The sequence below is a fragment of the Hyla sarda genome, chromosome 3 (assembly GCF_029499605.1).
Source record: "Hyla sarda isolate aHylSar1 chromosome 3, aHylSar1.hap1, whole genome shotgun sequence".
Classification (NCBI taxonomy): domain Eukaryota; kingdom Metazoa; phylum Chordata; class Amphibia; order Anura; family Hylidae; genus Hyla; species Hyla sarda.
Window position 1 is genome coordinate 122,600,366 of NC_079191.1, and position 18,340 is coordinate 122,618,705.

Genomic DNA, 18,340 nt, shown 5'->3' on the forward strand with positions numbered 1-18,340 from the left:
AACTCCTCCAGGGAAGACCTTCGTCTCTCCACGCCAACGCCTCGGAATCCTCAAATGGGGTCACTCCTCCCATCTCGCAGGTCATGCGGGCATCAAGAAATCCGTGCAACTCATCTCTCGTTTCTATTGGTGGCCGACTCTGGAGACGGATGTTGTGGATTTTGTGCGAGCCTGCACTGTCTGTGCCCGGGATAAAACTCCTCGCCAGAAGCCCGCTGGTCTTCTTCATCCTCTGCCTGTTCCCGAACAGCCTTGGTCTCTGATTGGTATGGACTTTATTACAGACTTACCCTCATCCCGTGGCAACACTGTTGTTTGGGTGGTCGTTGATCGATTCTCCAAGATGGCACATTTCATCCCTCTTCCTGGTCTTCCTTCTGCGCCTCAGTTGGCAAAACAATTTTTTGTACACATTTTTCGTCTTCACGGGTTGCCCACGCAGATCGTCTCGGATAGAGGCGTCCAATTCGTGTCTAAATTCTGGAGGGCTCTCTGTAAACAACTCAAGATTAAATTAAACTTTTCTTCTGCTTATCATCCTCAATCCAATGGGCAAATAGAAAGAATTAACCAGGTCCTGGGTGGTTATTTACGGCATTTTGTTTCCTCCCGCCAGGATGACTGGGCAGATCTTCTACCATGGGCCGAATTCTCGTATAACTTCAGAGTTTCTGAATCTTCTTCCAAATCCCCATTTTTCGTGGTGTACGGCCGTCACCCTCTTCCCCCCTCCCTACTCCCTTGCCCTCTGGTGTACCCGCTGTGGATGAAATATCTCGTGATCTTTCCACCATATGGAAAGAGACCCAAAATTCTCTCTTACAGGCTTCATCACGCATGAAGAAGTTTGCTGATAAGAAAAGAAGAGCTCCCCCCATTTTTTCTCCCGGAGACAAGGTATGGCTCTCCGCTAAATATGTCCGCTTCCGTGTTCCCAGCTACAAATTGGGACCACGCTATCTTGGTCCTTTCAAAATTTTGTGCCAGATTAATCCTGTCTCTTATAAACTTCTTCTCCCTCCTTCTCTTCGTATTCCTAATGCCTTTCACGTTTCTCTTCTTAAACCACTCATCATCAACCGTTTCTCTCCTAAACTTATCTCTCCCACTCCTGTCTCCGGTTCTTCAGACATCTTTCCCGTAAAGGAGATACTGGCCTCCAAAAAGGTCAGAGGAAAAACCTTCTTTTTGGTTGACTGGGAGGGCTGTGGTCCTGAAGAGAGATCCTGGGAACCTGAGGACAATATCCTAGATAAAAATCTGGTCCTCAGGTTCTCAGGCTCCAAGAAGAGGGGGAGACCCAAGGGGGGGGGGTACTGTTACGCCGAGCGCTCCGGGTTCCCGCTCCTCCCCGGAGCGCTCGCTACACTCTCGCTCCCGCAGCGCCCCGGTCAGATCCACTGACCGGGTGCGCTGCGATACCACCTCCAGCCGGGATGCGATTCGCAATGCGGGTGGCGCCCGCTCGCGATGCGCACCCCGGCTCCCGTACCTGACTCGCTCTCCGTCGGTCCTGTCCCGGCGCGCGCGGCCCCGCTCCCTAGGGCGCGCGCGCGCCGGGTCTCTGCGATTTAAAGGGCCACTGCGCCGCTGATTGGCGCAGTGGTTCTAATCAGTGTGTTCACCTGTGCACTCCCTATGTATACCTCACTTCCCCTGCACTCCCTCGCCGGATCTTGTTGCCATTGTGCCAGTGAAAGCGTTCCCTTGTGTGTTCCTAGCCTGTGTTCCAGACCTCCTGCCGTTGCCCCTGACTACGATCCTTGCTGCCTGCCCCGACCTTCTGCTACGTCCGACCTTGCTTCTGTCTACTCCCTTGTACCGCTTATCTTCAGCAGTCAGAGAGGTTGAGCCGTTGCTAGTGGATACGACCTGGTCACTACCGCCGCAGCAAGACCATCCCGCTTTGCGGCGGGCTCTGGTGAATACCAGTAGTGACTTAGAACCGGTCCACTAGCACGGTCCACGCCAATCCCTCTCTGGCACAGAGGATCCACCTCCTGCCAGCCGGCATCGTGACAAGGGTCTCCCCCTGTTGTTTCCAGAATGTTGTGTATACTGCTTTAGTGTATAGACAGGATCTTAATGTATAGATAGAGCAGAGGACCTGTGAGAGGTTGACTCAAGGACCTGAAAGTCTGTCACATGTTATGTTATGCAGTCACATGATTTGCTGTCACATTTCTCCCAGAGAACAACAGCTTAACCTATGACCCACAGCTTGACCAATGGGCTTTAGTCCAGCCTCCTACTATATAAAGGGGGAGCCATTACAATTTATCTCAGATCAATCTTTACTGAGAACCAGCAAATACCAGAGATCTCAGTGCTAGTGATCAGCTACCTGGGAGGCCACAAAGCTACAGTCATTTTAGTAAGTCAAATCTATGTCTGCTGTCACTACAAATAGTCAAGTCCTGCACATAGTCAAGCCTCAAGATAATTGTCTCAAGTTTATTACAAGTATAATTGGTCCCAGCAAGCTGCGACTTCCTGGCCACCTCTCTAGGAATCTGGCCTAGCTGTGAAGATAATATCATCTTTCTTAAACTCAGTAAAGCCTCCACTAAACCACAACTGGTTGTGGACTCTCCTTTCCTTACCAAAAACCATTCTGGTGTCCCGAACATCTTGCCCCCGGGGTTAATACCATCTGATCCCACCACCTACACCACTACACCCGTGGTCCTGCCATACACTGGTGGTCCATCACACTAGAATTCATTACAGTGATATTACTCATTTCTCGCCTTCTTCATTCTTTAGAACATATATCTCCAACATTTAGCATCATTCAACTTTGACTGGTGGTTAGTAGCCACATTCAGTTGTTATGTGCTGCACAGTAAAACATTAAAAACTTTGGTGGAGATTTATCAAAAAAGTTGCCCAGTTGCCCTTAGCAGCGAATCAGATTGCTTCTTTTACTTTGCAGAGGCCTTGGTAAAAATAAAAGAAGTGATCTGATTGGTTGCTATGGGCAACTGGGCAACTTTTTTGATAAATCTCCCCCTATATCTGGTGGTGCCTTGTATCTTTCTTGTGGATTTGACTTCTTAGATGGATCATGGTGGAACCCACTCCTTAGGACACCTTGACCTTTCCTGATGCCATGACTCCTATGATGGCTTTCTAAAACAAGCAAAACATTGTACATATTGCATTTTAAAATGTATCCTATTTGTATATTGACATGATTATAAATATATACAATAAAATACCTCTAGATTGCTGTCCAAGTTCTGTGAGCCATTGAAGGTTACAGTCACATGACCAAGGATTCCCATGAAGATAAAGTCCTTCCAGTTCATTCAGGTACAAGAACATATCTTTAGGCAATGATGATAACTGGTTATCTGACAAATAGATATGTTTTATAGATGATGTTTTAAATATTTGTATAAAACGTAAAGTAACAAAAGTGTCGGTGTGAAGCTGCCGCAGTTCATTTCCTTCTAAGTGCACAAGTTTTAGGGCTGTGAGTCCGTAGAATGATTCTGGGGACAGGAATTCCAGTTTATTGTGATCCATATGTAGCCTGACCATACTTTTCAGACCACGGAATGTATTCTTGTGGAGAGTTTTTACTTTATTGTAACTCATTTTCAATACCTAGAAAATGTGAAAAAATATATTAAAGTAGTAAAGTTGCAGTGTTACTCAGAAGCTAACAAATGTAGTAGCAACACCGTTCTTTCTTCAATAGAAAAAAAATAGGTTGCAGTTCTTAAGGAATATTTGGGATTTAAATGGAACCAATCATCACATTTCAATGTTTATGCCCCCAGGGATGGGAAAGATAGGAAGTTATAAAGTCCCCCTAGGCCGTCCTGCAAGTAGTCCCCTGGGCAGGGACTTATACTTACCAGTAACCGTTGCTTCCCGTCGCTCTGGCCGTGGCCCTGCCCCGTCGGCATAATTGACAGCTCGCCTTATCACTTTGTTCCCTAAGTAGACGAGCAGAGCGGTGATGCGAGCCACCAATCAAGCCAGAGCGACGGGTGCTCGTTAGTATAGTTCCCCGCTCAGAGGAGTGGGGCGACCATGGGGGGGGGGGGGGGGTGTTGTGGGGAGGGACTTACTTGACAACTTTGTATCTTCACCACACCTGGTGGCAAAAACGTCCCCCAGGGATGGCAAGGATACAGATTTTACCATATACAACACATTGCCAAGCATTATATATGGTAACATGCGAGAGAGAAAGCACCTTGGCACCGCTGGAATTCCTAGATTCAAATGCCCACTGCAACAGCTGTGAATATCCTGAACTCCTCGTGTGAAGCTAAGGGTGGTGCTGCACGAACTGATATATAACATTGGCAATAGCATGTAGGGAAGAATGAATCGGAGCACTCACCCAGTAGAAGTATGCAAAATCTTCAGGCTTTATTCAGAATTGGAGCAGGTAACAAACACAGTGCAGGAGAGAGGATTGGCGTGGGGGGTTGGGCAAACAGACCGTGTTCGCGCAAGTTCGCGCTTCGTCAGGCCACTAGTGTGCTTCCATGCAATAGGTGTTATATAACACCTGAAGCTTGTTACCATGGCAAAGAATGTAAACAAACCAAACACAGAAAAGACAAGGTAACAAAGCATAAGGTAGATTAAAAACAACTCTAAAACATACATGTGAATCCGATATAACAGGGATAGGTATGATAGCAATAAATACAAATGTAAAAAACATGTTTCTTTTAAACGGTTTACAGAACAACTTCAGATCTGTCATTTAACCCAATCGGGCCCGTAGCATTTAATTTAGCTATCCACCTTGCTTCCCTAATGAGAAGTTGTCGGTGTCTATTACCTCCCCTTCTGGACTGATTAACTCTTTCAAGGGCTGCAAAGCGCAATGCTTTCGGATTGCCGGTGTGAACAGTCCTTACATGGTCGATTAATCTCGTGGCTCCTATACCACTAGTTATGGATTTAACATGTTCGCGAATGCGGTGGTATAGGGGGCGAATAGTTTTGCCTATATAAAATAGGCCGCACTCGCAAAATATAGTATATACCACAAAATTTGATCGGCACGTAAGGAATTGCTTAATGTTAACTGTTTCACCTCCCAATTTTATTTCTTTGGCTTTACTATTTAGAGGACAAAATGGGCAATTACCGCATGAATAATTGCCTACTGGAATAGATGCAGATAACCAATTTTTCTTTACTTGACTTTTTTTATTACTTTTCATCTTTAAATAATCGTGAATTGTTTTATTCCTTTTGTAGGTAATTATTGGTTTATTTTTTGTGGAATCTTTTAATTCATTATCATGTTGAAGTATATACCAATTTTGGTGTATAGCTCGTCTAACAGCTGAATTCATAGGGGTATTGTTAAACGCAAATATGAATCGGTCTTGATTTTGTTTTTTGTTTTTCATTTTGACTTTTGGTTTGAGTAAGTCAACCTGGGAGACCAACTCAGCTCTCTGTTTAGCTTCTTCAAGAATATGTTGAGGGTACCCCCTCCTTCTTAATCTTTTACATAAATCCTCTACCTGTTCTTGATAAATATTATAGTCATTATTGATGCGTTTCAATCTGATCATTTGACTATAAGGTATGCTATCCCTAGTCTGTGGAGGATGTGATGATTTGTAATGTAATAGGGAGTTTTTAGATATTGATTTCCTGTATCCAGATGTGACAATTTTATTGTCAATAATATTCAGTTGGACATCTAAGAATTCCAATGTTTTGTTGCCAAACTGAAACGTGAAAGCCATATTAACTGTATTGGCCTGATTGAGATAGTCAACAAAACCCTGGAATTCATTTTCATCACCACTCCATATTACAAACACGTCGTCAACAAATCTCCAGATTGCTTTGACGTGTGCAATATGGGGATTGTCTGGAGAAAATATGTAATTTCTTTCAAATATGGCAAGGAATATATTAGCGAAACTGCAAGAGATGGGCGTCCCCATAGCAGTTCCGCTAAAGTTACTTTCTACGAGGACTGCGCAAAATTAATTTAAAAAAGTTTTTCACATCAGCTGCAAAATCAAATAAAAATGAATCATCACGAAGAGAAGGCGAAACGCAGTGTATGATTGGCCCCTTAGGATTTAGACCTATTAAGGATTGCACCGATGTAGATTATGAGAATATCAACACGCTGATTTCTTTAACAGGGGAAGAGCAAATCATGCCAGATATGAATGAAAATAGGGAGGAGTTTAGAGGAGGTAACCCCTCCAGGTTTAACCCCCAGATAGTTCCTGGTAGCAGTCTTGATCTATTTCAAAAAGCTGTATGTAGAGATGTTAAAGCAATTTTTTATCCTAAAGCTAAATCCAATGTCACAATAGAGGAGAAAAAAGCCCTTAACTGGCTTGGAGCCCGCAGCGATATTGTGGTCTCGAAGGCAGATAAGGGCGGTGCTATTGTTGTATGGAACCGATCAGATTACGAAAATGAAGCTCTTTCCCAGTTGAATGATAATAGGGTGTATGAAAAGCTTTCATATGATCCAATGACTAAAGTCATGGACAAATTGAGAGTATTTTTGCGCAGATCGACTGAGAAAGGTATTCTTACAACTAAGTTAGCAGAAAAATTACTCCCAACAGATCCAATAAAACCCCATTGGTACATCCTCCCTAAACTCCACAAGGGGAGAAACCCACCACCAGGACGCCCCATTGTAGCGGGCATAGGGGCCCCAACAGAATACCTATCTAGTTATATTGAGTGGTTGGTCTCTCCCCTTCTGAAGTTTATTCCCACATATCTCCGAGATACCGGAGATTTAATTTCAGCACTGAATCAATTTGAATGGCATAATGATTATAAGCTTGCTTCCATTGATGTGGAAAGTTTGTTCACTCGAATTCCTTGGTCTGCGTGAACCCAAGCTATGGGTGAATTCCTATCAAGCACAAACAAATCTGAAGAATTTATAGAATTTGTTACAGAAGCGGTCCATTTAATTTTATCGAATAATGTATTTCAGTATAACGATCAATGGTGTAGACAGATTAGCGGAACTGCTATGGGGACGCCCATCTCTTGCAGTTTCGCTAATATATTCCTTGCCATATTTGAAAGAAATTACATATTTTCTCCAGACAATCCCCATATTGCACACGTCAAAGCAATCTGGAGATTTGTTGACGACGTGTTTGTAATATGGAGTGGTGATGAAAATGAATTCCAGGGTTTTGTTGACTATCTCAATCAGGCCAATACAGTTAATATGGCTTTCACGTTTCAGTTTGGCAACAAAACATTGGAATTCTTAGATGTCCAACTGAATATTATTGACAATAAAATTGTCACATCTGGATACAGGAAATCAATATCTAAAAACTCCCTATTACATTACAAATCATCACATCCTCCACAAACTAGGGATAGCATACCTGTTACGCCAAGCGCTCCGGGTCCCCGCTCCTCCCCGGAGCGCTCGCTACACTCTCCTCACTGCAGCGCTCCGGTCAGATCCACTGACCCGGGGCGCTGCGATACCGCCTCCAGCCGGGATGCGATTCGCGATGCGGGTAGCGCCCGCTCGCGATGCGCACCCCGGCTCCCGTACCTGACTCGCTCTCCGTCAGTCCTGTCCCGGCGCGCGCGGCCCCGCTCCCTAGGGCGCGCGCGCGCCGGGTCTTTGCGATTTAAAGGGCCACTGCGCCGCTGATTGGCGCAGTGGTTCCAATTAGTGTTATCACCTGTGCACTTCCCTATATCACCTCACTTCCCCTGCACTTCCTTGCCGGATCTTGTTGCCATCGTGCCAGTGAAAGCGTTTCCTTGTATGTTCCTAGCCTGTGTTCCAGACCTCCTGCCGTTGCCCCTGACTACGATCCTTGCTGCCTGCCCCGACCTTCTGCTACGTCCGACCTTGCTTCTGTCTACTCCCTTGTACCGCGCCTATCTTCAGCAGCCAGAGAGGTTGAGCCGTTGCTAGTGGATACGACCTGGTCACTACCGCCGCAGCAAGACCATCCCGCTTTGCGGCGGGCTCTGGTGAAAACCAGTAGTGACTTAGAACCGATCCACTAGCACGGTCCACGCCAATCCCTCTCTGGCACAGAGGATCCACTACCTGCCAGCCGGCATCGTGACAGTAGATCCGGCCATGGATCCCGCTGAAGTTCCTCTGCCAGTTGTCGCTGACCTCACCACGGTGGTCGCCCAGCAGTCACAACAGATAGCGCAACAAGGCCAACAGCTGTCTCAACTGACCGTTATGCTTCAGCAGTTACTACCACAGCTTCAGCAATCATCTCCTCCGCCAGCTCCTGCATCTCCTCCGCAGCGAGTGGCCGCTTCTGGTCTACGACTATCCTTGCCGGATAAATTTGATGGGGACTCTAAGTTTTGCCGTGGCTTTCTTTCCCAATGTTCCCTGCACCTGGAGATGATGTCGGACCAGTTTCCCACTGAAAGGTCTAAGGTGGCTTTCTGTCAGCCTTCTGTCTGGAAAAGCCCTGTCTTGGGCCACACCGCTCTGGGACCGCAATGACCCCGTCACTGCCTCTGTACACTCCTTCTTCTCGGAAATTCGAAGTGTCTTTGAGGAACCTGCCCGAGCCTCTTCTGCTGAGACTGCCCTGTTGAACCTGGTCCAGGGTAATTCTTCCGTTGGCGAGTATGCCGTACAATTCCGTACTCTTGCTTCAGAATTATCCTGGAATAATGAGGCCCTCTGCGCGACCTTTAAAAAAGGCCTATCCAGCAACATTAAAGATGTTCTGGCCGCACGAGAAATCCCTGCTAATCTACATGAACTCATTCACCTAGCCACTCGCATTGACATGCGTTTTTCCGAAAGGCGTCAGGAGCTCCGCCAGGATATGGACTCTGTTCGCACGAGGCGTTTCTTCTCCCCGGCTCCTCTCTCCTCTGGTCCCCTGCAATCTGTTCCTGTGCCTCCCGCCGTGGAGGCTATGCAGGTCGACCGGTCTCGCCTGACACCTCAAGAGAGGACACGACGCCGCATGGAGAATCTCTGCCTGTACTGTGCTAGTACCGAACACTTCCTGAAGGATTGTCCTATCCGTCCTCCCCGCCTGGAAAGACATACGCTGACTCCGCACAAAGGTGAGACAGTCCTTGATGTCTACTCTGCTTCTCCACGTCTTACTGTGCCTGTGCGGATGTCTGCATCTGCCTTCTCCTTCTCTGCTGTGGCCTTCTTGGACTCCGGATCTGCAGGAAATTTTATTTTGGCCTCTCTCGTCAACAGGTTCAACATCCCGGTGACCAGTCTCGCCAGACCCCTCTACATCAATTGTGTAAACAATGAAAGATTGGACTGTACCATACGTTTCCGCACGGAGCCCCTTCTAATGCACATCGGACCTCATCACGAGAGGATTGAACTTTTGGTCCTTCCCAATTGCACTTCTGAAATTCTCCTTGGACTTCCCTGGCTTCAACTTCACTCCCCAACCCTGGATTGGTCCACTGGGGAGATCAAGAGTTGGGGGCCCTCTTGTTCCAAGGACTGCCTAAAACCGGTTCCCAGTAACCCTTGCCGTGACTCTGTGGTTCCTCCCGTAACCGGTCTCCCTAAGGCCTATATGGACTTTGCGGATGTTTTTTGCAAAAAACAAGCTGAGACTCTACCTCCTCACAGGCCTTATGATTGTCCTATCGACCTCCTCCCGGGCACTACTCCACCCCGGGGCAGAATTTATCCTCTGTCCGCCCCAGAGACTCTTGCCATGTCTGAATACGTCCAGGAAAATTTAAAAAAGGGCTTTATCCGTAAATCCTCCTCTCCTGCCGGAGCCGGATTTTTCTTTGTGTCCAAAAAAGATGGCTCTCTACGCCCTTGCATTGACTACCGCGGTCTTAATAAAATCACGGTTAAGAACCGCTACCCCCTACCTCTCATCTCTGAACTCTTTGATCGCCTCCAAGGTGCCCACATCTTTACCAAACTGGACTTAAGAGGTGCTTATAATCTCATCCGCATCAGAGAGGGGGATGAATGGAAAACGGCATTTAACACCAGAGATGGACACTTTGAGTATCTGGTCATGCCCTTTGGCCTGTGCAACGCCCCTGCCGTCTTCCAAGACTTTGTTAATGAAATTTTTCGTGATCTTTTATACTCCTGTGTTGTTGTATATCTGGACGATATCCTGATTTTTTCTGCCAATCTAGAAGAACACCGCCAGCATGTCCGTATGGTTCTTCAGAGACTTCGTGACAATCAACTCTATGCCAAAATAGAGAAATGTCTGTTTGAATGCCAATCTCTTCCTTTCCTAGGATACTTGGTCTCTGGCCAGGGACTACAAATGGATCCAGACAAACTCTCTGCCGTCTTAGATTGGCCACGCCCCTCCGGACTCCGTGCTATCCAACGTTTTTTGGGGTTCGCCAATTATTACAGACAATTTATTCCACATTTTTCTACCGTTGTGGCTCCTATCGTGGCTTTAACCAAAAAAAATGCCGATCCCAAGTCTTGGCCTCCTCAAGCGGAAGACGCCTTTAAACGGCTCAAGTCTGCCTCTTCTTCGGCTCCCGTGCTCTCCAGACCTGACCCATCTAAACTCTTCCTATTGGAGGTTGATGCCTCCTCTGTGGGAGCTGGAGCTGTCCTTCTACAAAAAAATTCTTCCGGGCATGCTGTTACTTGTGGGTTTTTTTCTAGGACCTTCTCTCCGGCGGAGAGAAACTACTCCATCGGGGATCGAGAGCTTCTAGCCATTAAATTAGCACTTGAGGAATGGAGGCATCTGCTGGAGGGATCAAGATTTCCAGTTATTATTTACACCGATCACAAGAACCTCTCCTACCTCCAGTCTGCCCAACGGCTGAATCCTCGCCAGGCCAGGTGGTCTCTGTTCTTTGCCCGATTTAATTTTGAAATTCACTTTCGGCCTGCCGATAAGAACATTAGGGCCGATGCTCTCTCTCGTTCCTCGGATGCTTCTGAAGTTGAACTCTCTCCGCAACACATCATTCCTCCTGACTGCCTGATTTCCACTTCTCCAGCCTCCATCAGGCAAACTCCTCCAGGAAAGACCTTTGTTTCTCCACGCCAACGCCTCGGAATCCTCAAATGGGGCCACTCTTCCCATCTCGCAGGTCATGCGGGCATCAAGAAATCTGTGCAACTCATCTCTCGCTACTATTGGTGGCCGACTCTGGAGACGGATGTTGTGGACTTTGTGCGAGCCTGCACTATCTGTGCCCGGGATAAGACTCCTCGCCAGAAGCCCGCTGGTTTTCTTCATCCTCTGCCTGTCCCCGAACAGCCTTGGTCTCTGATTGGTATGGATTTTATTACTGACTTACCCCCATCCCATGGCAACACTGTTATTTGGGTGGTCGTTGATCGATTCTCCAAAATGGCACATTTCATCCCTCTTCCTGGTCTTCCTTCAGCGCCTCAGTTGGCTAAACAATTTTTTGTACACATTTTTCGTCTTCACGGGTTGCCCACGCAGATCGTCTCGGATAGAGGCGTCCAATTCGTGTCTAAATTCTGGAGGGCTCTCTGTAAACAACTCAAGATTAAATTAAATTTTTCTTCTGCATATCATCCTCAATCCAATGGACAAGTAGAAAGAATTAACCAGGTCTTGGGTGATTATTTACGACATTTTGTTTCCTCCCGCCAGGATGACTGGGCAGATCTTCTACCATGGGCCGAATTCTCGTATAACTTCAGAGTCTCTGAATCTTCCTCCAAATCCCCATTTTTCGTGGTGTACGGCCGTCACCCTCTTCCCCCCCTCCCTACCCCCTTGCCCTCTGGTCTGCCCGCTGTGGATGAAATTTCTCGTGATCTTTCCATCATATGGAGAGAGACCCAAAATTCTCTCTTACAGGCTTCATCACGCATGAAGAAGTTCGCGGATAAGAAAAGAAGAGCTCCTCCCATTTTTTCCCCTGGAGACAAGGTATGGCTCTCCGCTAAATATGTCCGCTTCCGTGTCCCTAGCTATAAGTTGGGACCACGCTATCTTGGTCCTTTCAAAATTTTGTGCCAGATTAATCCTGTCTCTTACAAACTTCTTCTTCCTCCTTCTCTTCGTATTCCTAATGCCTTTCACGTTTCTCTTCTTAAACCACTTATCATTAACCGTTTCTCTCCCAAATCTGTTCCTCCCACTCCTGTTTCCGGCTCCTCGGACATCTTCTCCGTCAAAGAGATTCTGGCATCTAAAAAGGTCAGAGGGAAAACCTTTTTTTTAGTGGATTGGGAGGGTTGTGGTCCAGAAGAGAGATCCTGGGAACCTGAGGACAACATCCTAGACAAAAGTCTGCTCCTCAGGTTCTCAGGCTCTAAGAAGAGGGGGAGACCCAAGGGGGGGGGGTACTGTTACGCCAAGCGCTCCGGGTCCCCGCTCCTCCCCGGAGCGCTCGCTACACTCTCCTCACTGCAGCGCTCCGGTCAGATCCACTGACCCGGGGCGCTGCGATACCGCCTCCAGCCGGGATGCGATTCGCGATGCGGGTAGCGCCCGCTCGCGATGCGCACCCCGGCTCCCGTACCTGACTCGCTCTCCGTCAGTCCTGTCCCGGCGCGCGCGGCCCCGCTCCCTAGGGCGCGCGCGCGCCGGGTCTTTGCGATTTAAAGGGCCACTGCGCCGCTGATTGGCGCAGTGGTTCCAATTAGTGTTATCACCTGTGCACTTCCCTATATCACCTCACTTCCCCTGCACTTCCTTGCCGGATCTTGTTGCCATCGTGCCAGTGAAAGCGTTTCCTTGTATGTTCCTAGCCTGTGTTCCAGACCTCCTGCCGTTGCCCCTGACTACGATCCTTGCTGCCTGCCCCGACCTTCTGCTACGTCCGACCTTGCTTCTGTCTACTCCCTTGTACCGCGCCTATCTTCAGCAGCCAGAGAGGTTGAGCCGTTGCTAGTGGATACGACCTGGTCACTACCGCCGCAGCAAGACCATCCCGCTTTGCGGCGGGCTCTGGTGAAAACCAGTAGTGACTTAGAACCGATCCACTAGCACGGTCCACGCCAATCCCTCTCTGGCACAGAGGATCCACTACCTGCCAGCCGGCATCGTGACAATACCTTATAGTCAAATGATCAGATTGAAACGCATCAATAATGACTATAATATTTATCAAGAACAGGTAGAGGATTTATGTAAAAGATTAAGAAGGAGGGGGTACCCTCAACATATTCTTGAAGAAGCTAAACAGAGAGCTGAGTTGGTCTCCCGGGTTGACTTACTCAAACCAAAAGTCAAAATGAAAAACAAAAAACAAAATCAAGACCGATTCATATTTGCGTTTAACAATACCCCTATGAATTCAGCTGTTAGACGAGCTATACACCAAAATTGGTATATACTTCAACATGATAATGAATTAAAAGATTCCACAAAAAATAAACCAATAATTACCTACAAAAAGAATAAAACAATTCACGATTATTTAAAGATGAAAAGTAATAAAAAAAAGTCAAGTAAAGAAAAATTGGTTATCTGCATCTATTCCAGTAGGCAATTATTCATGCGGTAATTGCACATTTTGTCCTCTAAATAGTAAAGCCAAAGAAATAAAATTGGGAGGTGAAACAGTTAACATTAAGCAATTCCTTACGTGCCGATCAAATTTTGTGGTATATACTATATTTTGCGAGTGCGGCCTATTTTATATAGGCAAAACTATTCGCCCCCTATACCACCGCATTCGCGAACATGTTAAATCCATAACTAGTGGTATAGGAGCCACGAGATTAATCGACCATGTAAGGACTGTTCACACCGGCAATCCGAAAGCATTGCGCTTTGCAGCCCTTGAAAGAGTTAATCAGTCCAGAAGGGGAGGTAATAGACACCGACAACTTCTCATTAGGGAAGCAAGGTGGATAGCTAAATTAAATGCTACGGGCCCGATTGGGTTAAATGACAGATCTGAAGTTGTTCTGTAAACCGTTTAAAAGAAACATGTTTTTACATTTGTATTTATTGCTATCATACCTATCCCTGTTATATCGGATTCACATGTATGTTTTAGAGTTGTTTTTAATCTACCTTATGCTTTGTTACCTTGTCTTTTCTTTGTTTGGTTTGTTTACATTCTTTGCCATGGTAACAAGCTTCAGGTGTTATATAACACCTATTGCATGGAAGCACACTAGTGGCCTGACGAAGTGCGAACTCGCGCGAACACGGTCCGTTTGCCCAACCCCCCACGCCAATCCTCTCTCCTGCACTGTGTTTGTTACCTGCTCCAATTCTGAATAAAGCCTGAAGATTTTGCATACTTCTACTGGGTGAGTGCTCCGATTCATTCTTCCCTACATGCTATTATATATGGTAAAATCTAATGATTGGTTCCCTTTAAGCAAAAAATGGAGTTGGGTTTTAATTATTTTATGGTAAAGGTAATGATGAATAAGTATTAAATCAAATAAAATGTGTAGAAAATGATTATATATGCTATATGAATCCGTGATATTTAACCCCTTAGGGACCAAGCCCATTTTGGCCTTAAGGACCAGACCAATTTTATTTTTGCATTTTCGTTTTTTCCTCCTCGCCTTCTAAAAATCATTACTCTTTTATATTTCCATCCCCAGACCCATATGAGGGCTTGTTTTTTGCGTCACCAATTGTAATTTGTAATTACATCACTTATTTTACCATAAAATGTACGGCGCAACCAAACAAATATTATTTATGTGGGAAAATTGAAAAGAAAACCGCAATTTAGCAAATTTTGGAAGGTTTTGTTTTCACGCTGTACACTTTCCGGTAAAAATGACAATTTTTCTTTATTCTGTGGGTCAATAGGATTAAAAGGATACCCATGTTATATGCTTTTATATAATTGTACTGCTTAAAAAAAATCTCAAACCATTTTAACAAAATTAGTATGTTTGAAATTGCCCTATTTTGACCACCTATAACTTTCTCATTTTTCCGTATATGGGGCGATATGAGGGCTCATTTTTTGCGCCATGATCTGTAGTTTTTATCAGTTCCACTTTTGCTTAGGTTTTACATTTTTTTTCATTTTTTATTAATTTTTTTAAAATAAAATGGGACAAAAAAGCAGCAATTTTGGCCTTTTTTATTATTTTTTTTTTTTTTACGTTTACGCAGTTCACCGTATGGGATAATTAACAATATATTTTAATATTTCATACTTTTACGCATGCGGCAATACCAAATATATGTATTAATAATTTTTTTTTACACTTTTTGGGGGGTAAAATGGGGAAAACGGACGTTTTACTTTTTATTGAGGGAGGGAATTTTTCACAGTTTGTTACTTTTTTATTTTAAATTTTTTTACTTTTTATTTTACACTTTTTATGTCCCCATAGGGGACTATTCATTGCAATCATTTGATTGCTAATACTGTGCAGTGCTATGTATAGGACACAGCACTGCTCAGTATTATCGGTGATCTTCTGCTCTGGTCTCTGCAATCGCGGGTCCCTTGCTGCTGATATCAGCCAGCCGCTCCGGTGCTCGCGATCATGTCGGCGCGTAAATGTACGTCATGGTGCGTTAAGTACCACATCACCATAACGTACATTTACGTCCATGTTCGTTAAGGAGTTAATTTATATATTTGGAAGAAATATTTCTCCCATAATTTATTTATACCCAGGATTGTATCTATAACAAAGGGGAATCCTCTACGTCTAGAAGAAACAAGGTTTCTACACCAGCACAGATGGGAGTTTTTTACTGTAAGAGCAGTGAGACGATGGAACTCTATGCCAGAGGAAGTGGTCATGATGAGCTCAATAAAATATTTCAAAAGGGGCCTGGATACATTTCTGGAGAGTAATAACATTACAGTTTATGGATATTAGATTAATATGGACAGAATGCTGATCAAGGTATTTATTCCGATGCCGTATTGGGGAAGGAAGGAATTTTTCACCCTGATATGGGGCAATTGGCATTAGCCTCTTACAAGTTTTCTGCCTGTCTCTGAATTAATAAAATAGGGACACAATAGAGATATAGGTTGAACTTAATGGACTCTTTATGAACTATGTTACTATGTAACAGGAAGCATGGCTGATAGTAGTCATAAAAAGTGCCACATTTAGTAAAGATATGTGGCAAATATTTGGTGCAAAATATAGCAGTACATTTACGTGAGCAATAGGTGGTGAAATGAAAAAAATAATAATAATTAACGTACCATAAAGCATCTTGACACATTTTTTTTTGATGGCAGTACAGAGTAGGCAGTGTACAGGTTTGGCTAGAGATGCCTTGTGTTGGGTACTGACTCTAATTGAAGATATCTGTAATAGATCTGTAGGAGACTTAGGCTGGGTTCACACTATGGAATATCTGACAGGAATTCCCCTCTGGAACTTCAGTCAAAAATGCCACTGCATGAAGGCTAACATGCAGGTGAATGGGTTTTCTGTTGACCCATTCACACTGCGGAATTCTCTGGTTGGAATTTACGACAGAAAATGCTGATCAAATAATTACACCAGAACATTGAACCTGCTCAATGTTCTGGCGGAATCCGGTCCGCAGACATTGACACCCCCATAGACTGATTCAGTTGGTACTGGCCGCACTTGGCATCTTGGAATTTTGAAGTGTGAATCCACCCTTATTTTTTAGGCAATGCTCAATGGGAGAAACGTACACAAGTTCCCATTTCTTTCTAGCCAATCGGTACACTGCTCTGTAATGATGAGGCAAGAACACAGAAACAATTTGTTACAGATGGGCAACTCTTCATTTTGGATGAGACCCGTGTCTTAGTTAGTATGAGATAGTTTTCTTACTTCTGGAGAAGAGCAAATATGCACACGTTATACCTATGGAACATTACCTGAAAAATATTCCTCCATACCACCGACCTCTTCAGTGGGATTAGAAAGACTATGGACTATCTGGAGGACACCAGTACAAACTCATTCTGTAACCCAACCAATATTCTGTATTTGCGCCTTATTTTTTTTAAATAACCATTCCTCTTTATCTATCCATCTCTGCAAACTTCCTCCCATTTGTACTTGTTATTTATATTGCTTGCATTGTATAGGACACCACTTACCTGCAATGAAGATAAGTCCTGGAAAGCATTTTCATGGATAGTCTGTATTTCATTGCTGTGTAACATCAGCAGCTCCAGTTTCTTTAGGCCAGTAAAGTCGTCCTCTGCCAGTTTGTTCAGGCTGTTGTACCTGTTATCATGCAGGTAAGTATCAAGAACAGTGATCAGAACATTATCTATATAGAAATACTGATAGAGAAGATACTGTAAAGGACATAATACAGTTATATTCTGGAATGTGCAGTGCAATTCTGTCTGCAGGAGTATGAGGTCATCTATAAAAGATACCCTAGAGAGATCTCTTGGATAGAAATGGACTTCATCATTTTTCTTGGAAATTACATATGCTACATTCACTTTTACAGTTTTTTTTTTTGGATTCTCGCCACCGGTTTAATATATTTGCAATGTTTGAGTCCTGGGTGCTGTGATATTTCTACATACTGGACTGCTACAGTCAGGAAGGAATAAATGTGTACATATGGATAACATTTATAGTGCACGAGTGATATCATCGAGTACAGTTACAGTCTAACTATTAAAAATTAATAGCTGATTGACAGCTTCAGACAACTGGAGGATATGAGCGCCAACTGACTATGCATCATTTATATTACTGCCCGATTGTTGGGTGTGAACGGTCAAACCAATGATTGCTCGATTGTTCATGAAGTTGTATACTGCCATATTATTGACACAGTACTACCAGCCCTGCATTTTAGGTCCACATACAGCTAGGTTTCCACTTCCAAACAAGCCAAATTTGCTGCACAGCAGCAAAAACGATGTGTCCAGATTAGCTGAAAGTCAATATGGAAATATGAAACACTAAATGCACTTGCCATTTTTTCCTTTGGCTTATTTTTTACTCTTCTAGGGCATGCTGAGACATGTGGTTTTAGCATTGGCCACATGACATGACTTGCCACCAGGGCCGGACTGGCCATTGGGCACACCAGGAATTTGCCCAGTGGGCTGGGCCCTCTGGTCCAGGACACATTTAACTATAAGCATGTTTTAGTAACACTCCTATAGTCAAATACGGTTCTCGGCTGTTTGACAGAGTGAAGAGCTATTGGCACTATGAAGGCAGCCAAAAGGAGCCAAGCATCCTTCCTCTGCATTAGTATTAGGAGGCTACTACTACTATACCTAAAGGGGGCCGCTACTACTGCTACTACCTAAAGGGGGCTGCAACTACTACTAAAGGGAGCTGTAACTACTTCTACCTAAAGGGATCTGCTACTACTACCTAAACGGGGCTGCAACTACTACTAAAGGGAGCTGTAACTACTTCTACCTAAAGGGACCTGCTACTACTACCTAAAGGAGGCTGCAACTACTACTA

The 18,340-nt window shown here is 44.8% G+C and overlaps 1 protein-coding gene across 4 annotated transcripts in view; it reads right to left on the reverse strand.

Moving 5' to 3' along the window:
* IGSF10 (immunoglobulin superfamily member 10) overlaps positions 1 to 18,340 on the reverse strand; it is an 86,005-nt gene that overhangs the window by 38,128 nt on the left and 29,537 nt on the right. For 3 of the 4 annotated variants that reach the window (XM_056564971.1, XM_056564970.1, XM_056564972.1), the window contains 2 exons: positions 16,993 to 17,122; positions 3,222 to 3,612 (listed from right to left, as the gene is read on the reverse strand). In XM_056564971.1, coding sequence (XP_056420946.1) covers positions 3,222 to 3,612; positions 16,993 to 17,122 — 521 coding nt within the window. Of the gene's footprint in view, positions 1 to 3,221; positions 3,613 to 16,992; positions 17,123 to 18,340 lie in introns of those variants that run through there. The other variant, XM_056564973.1, reaches the window with a different exon arrangement.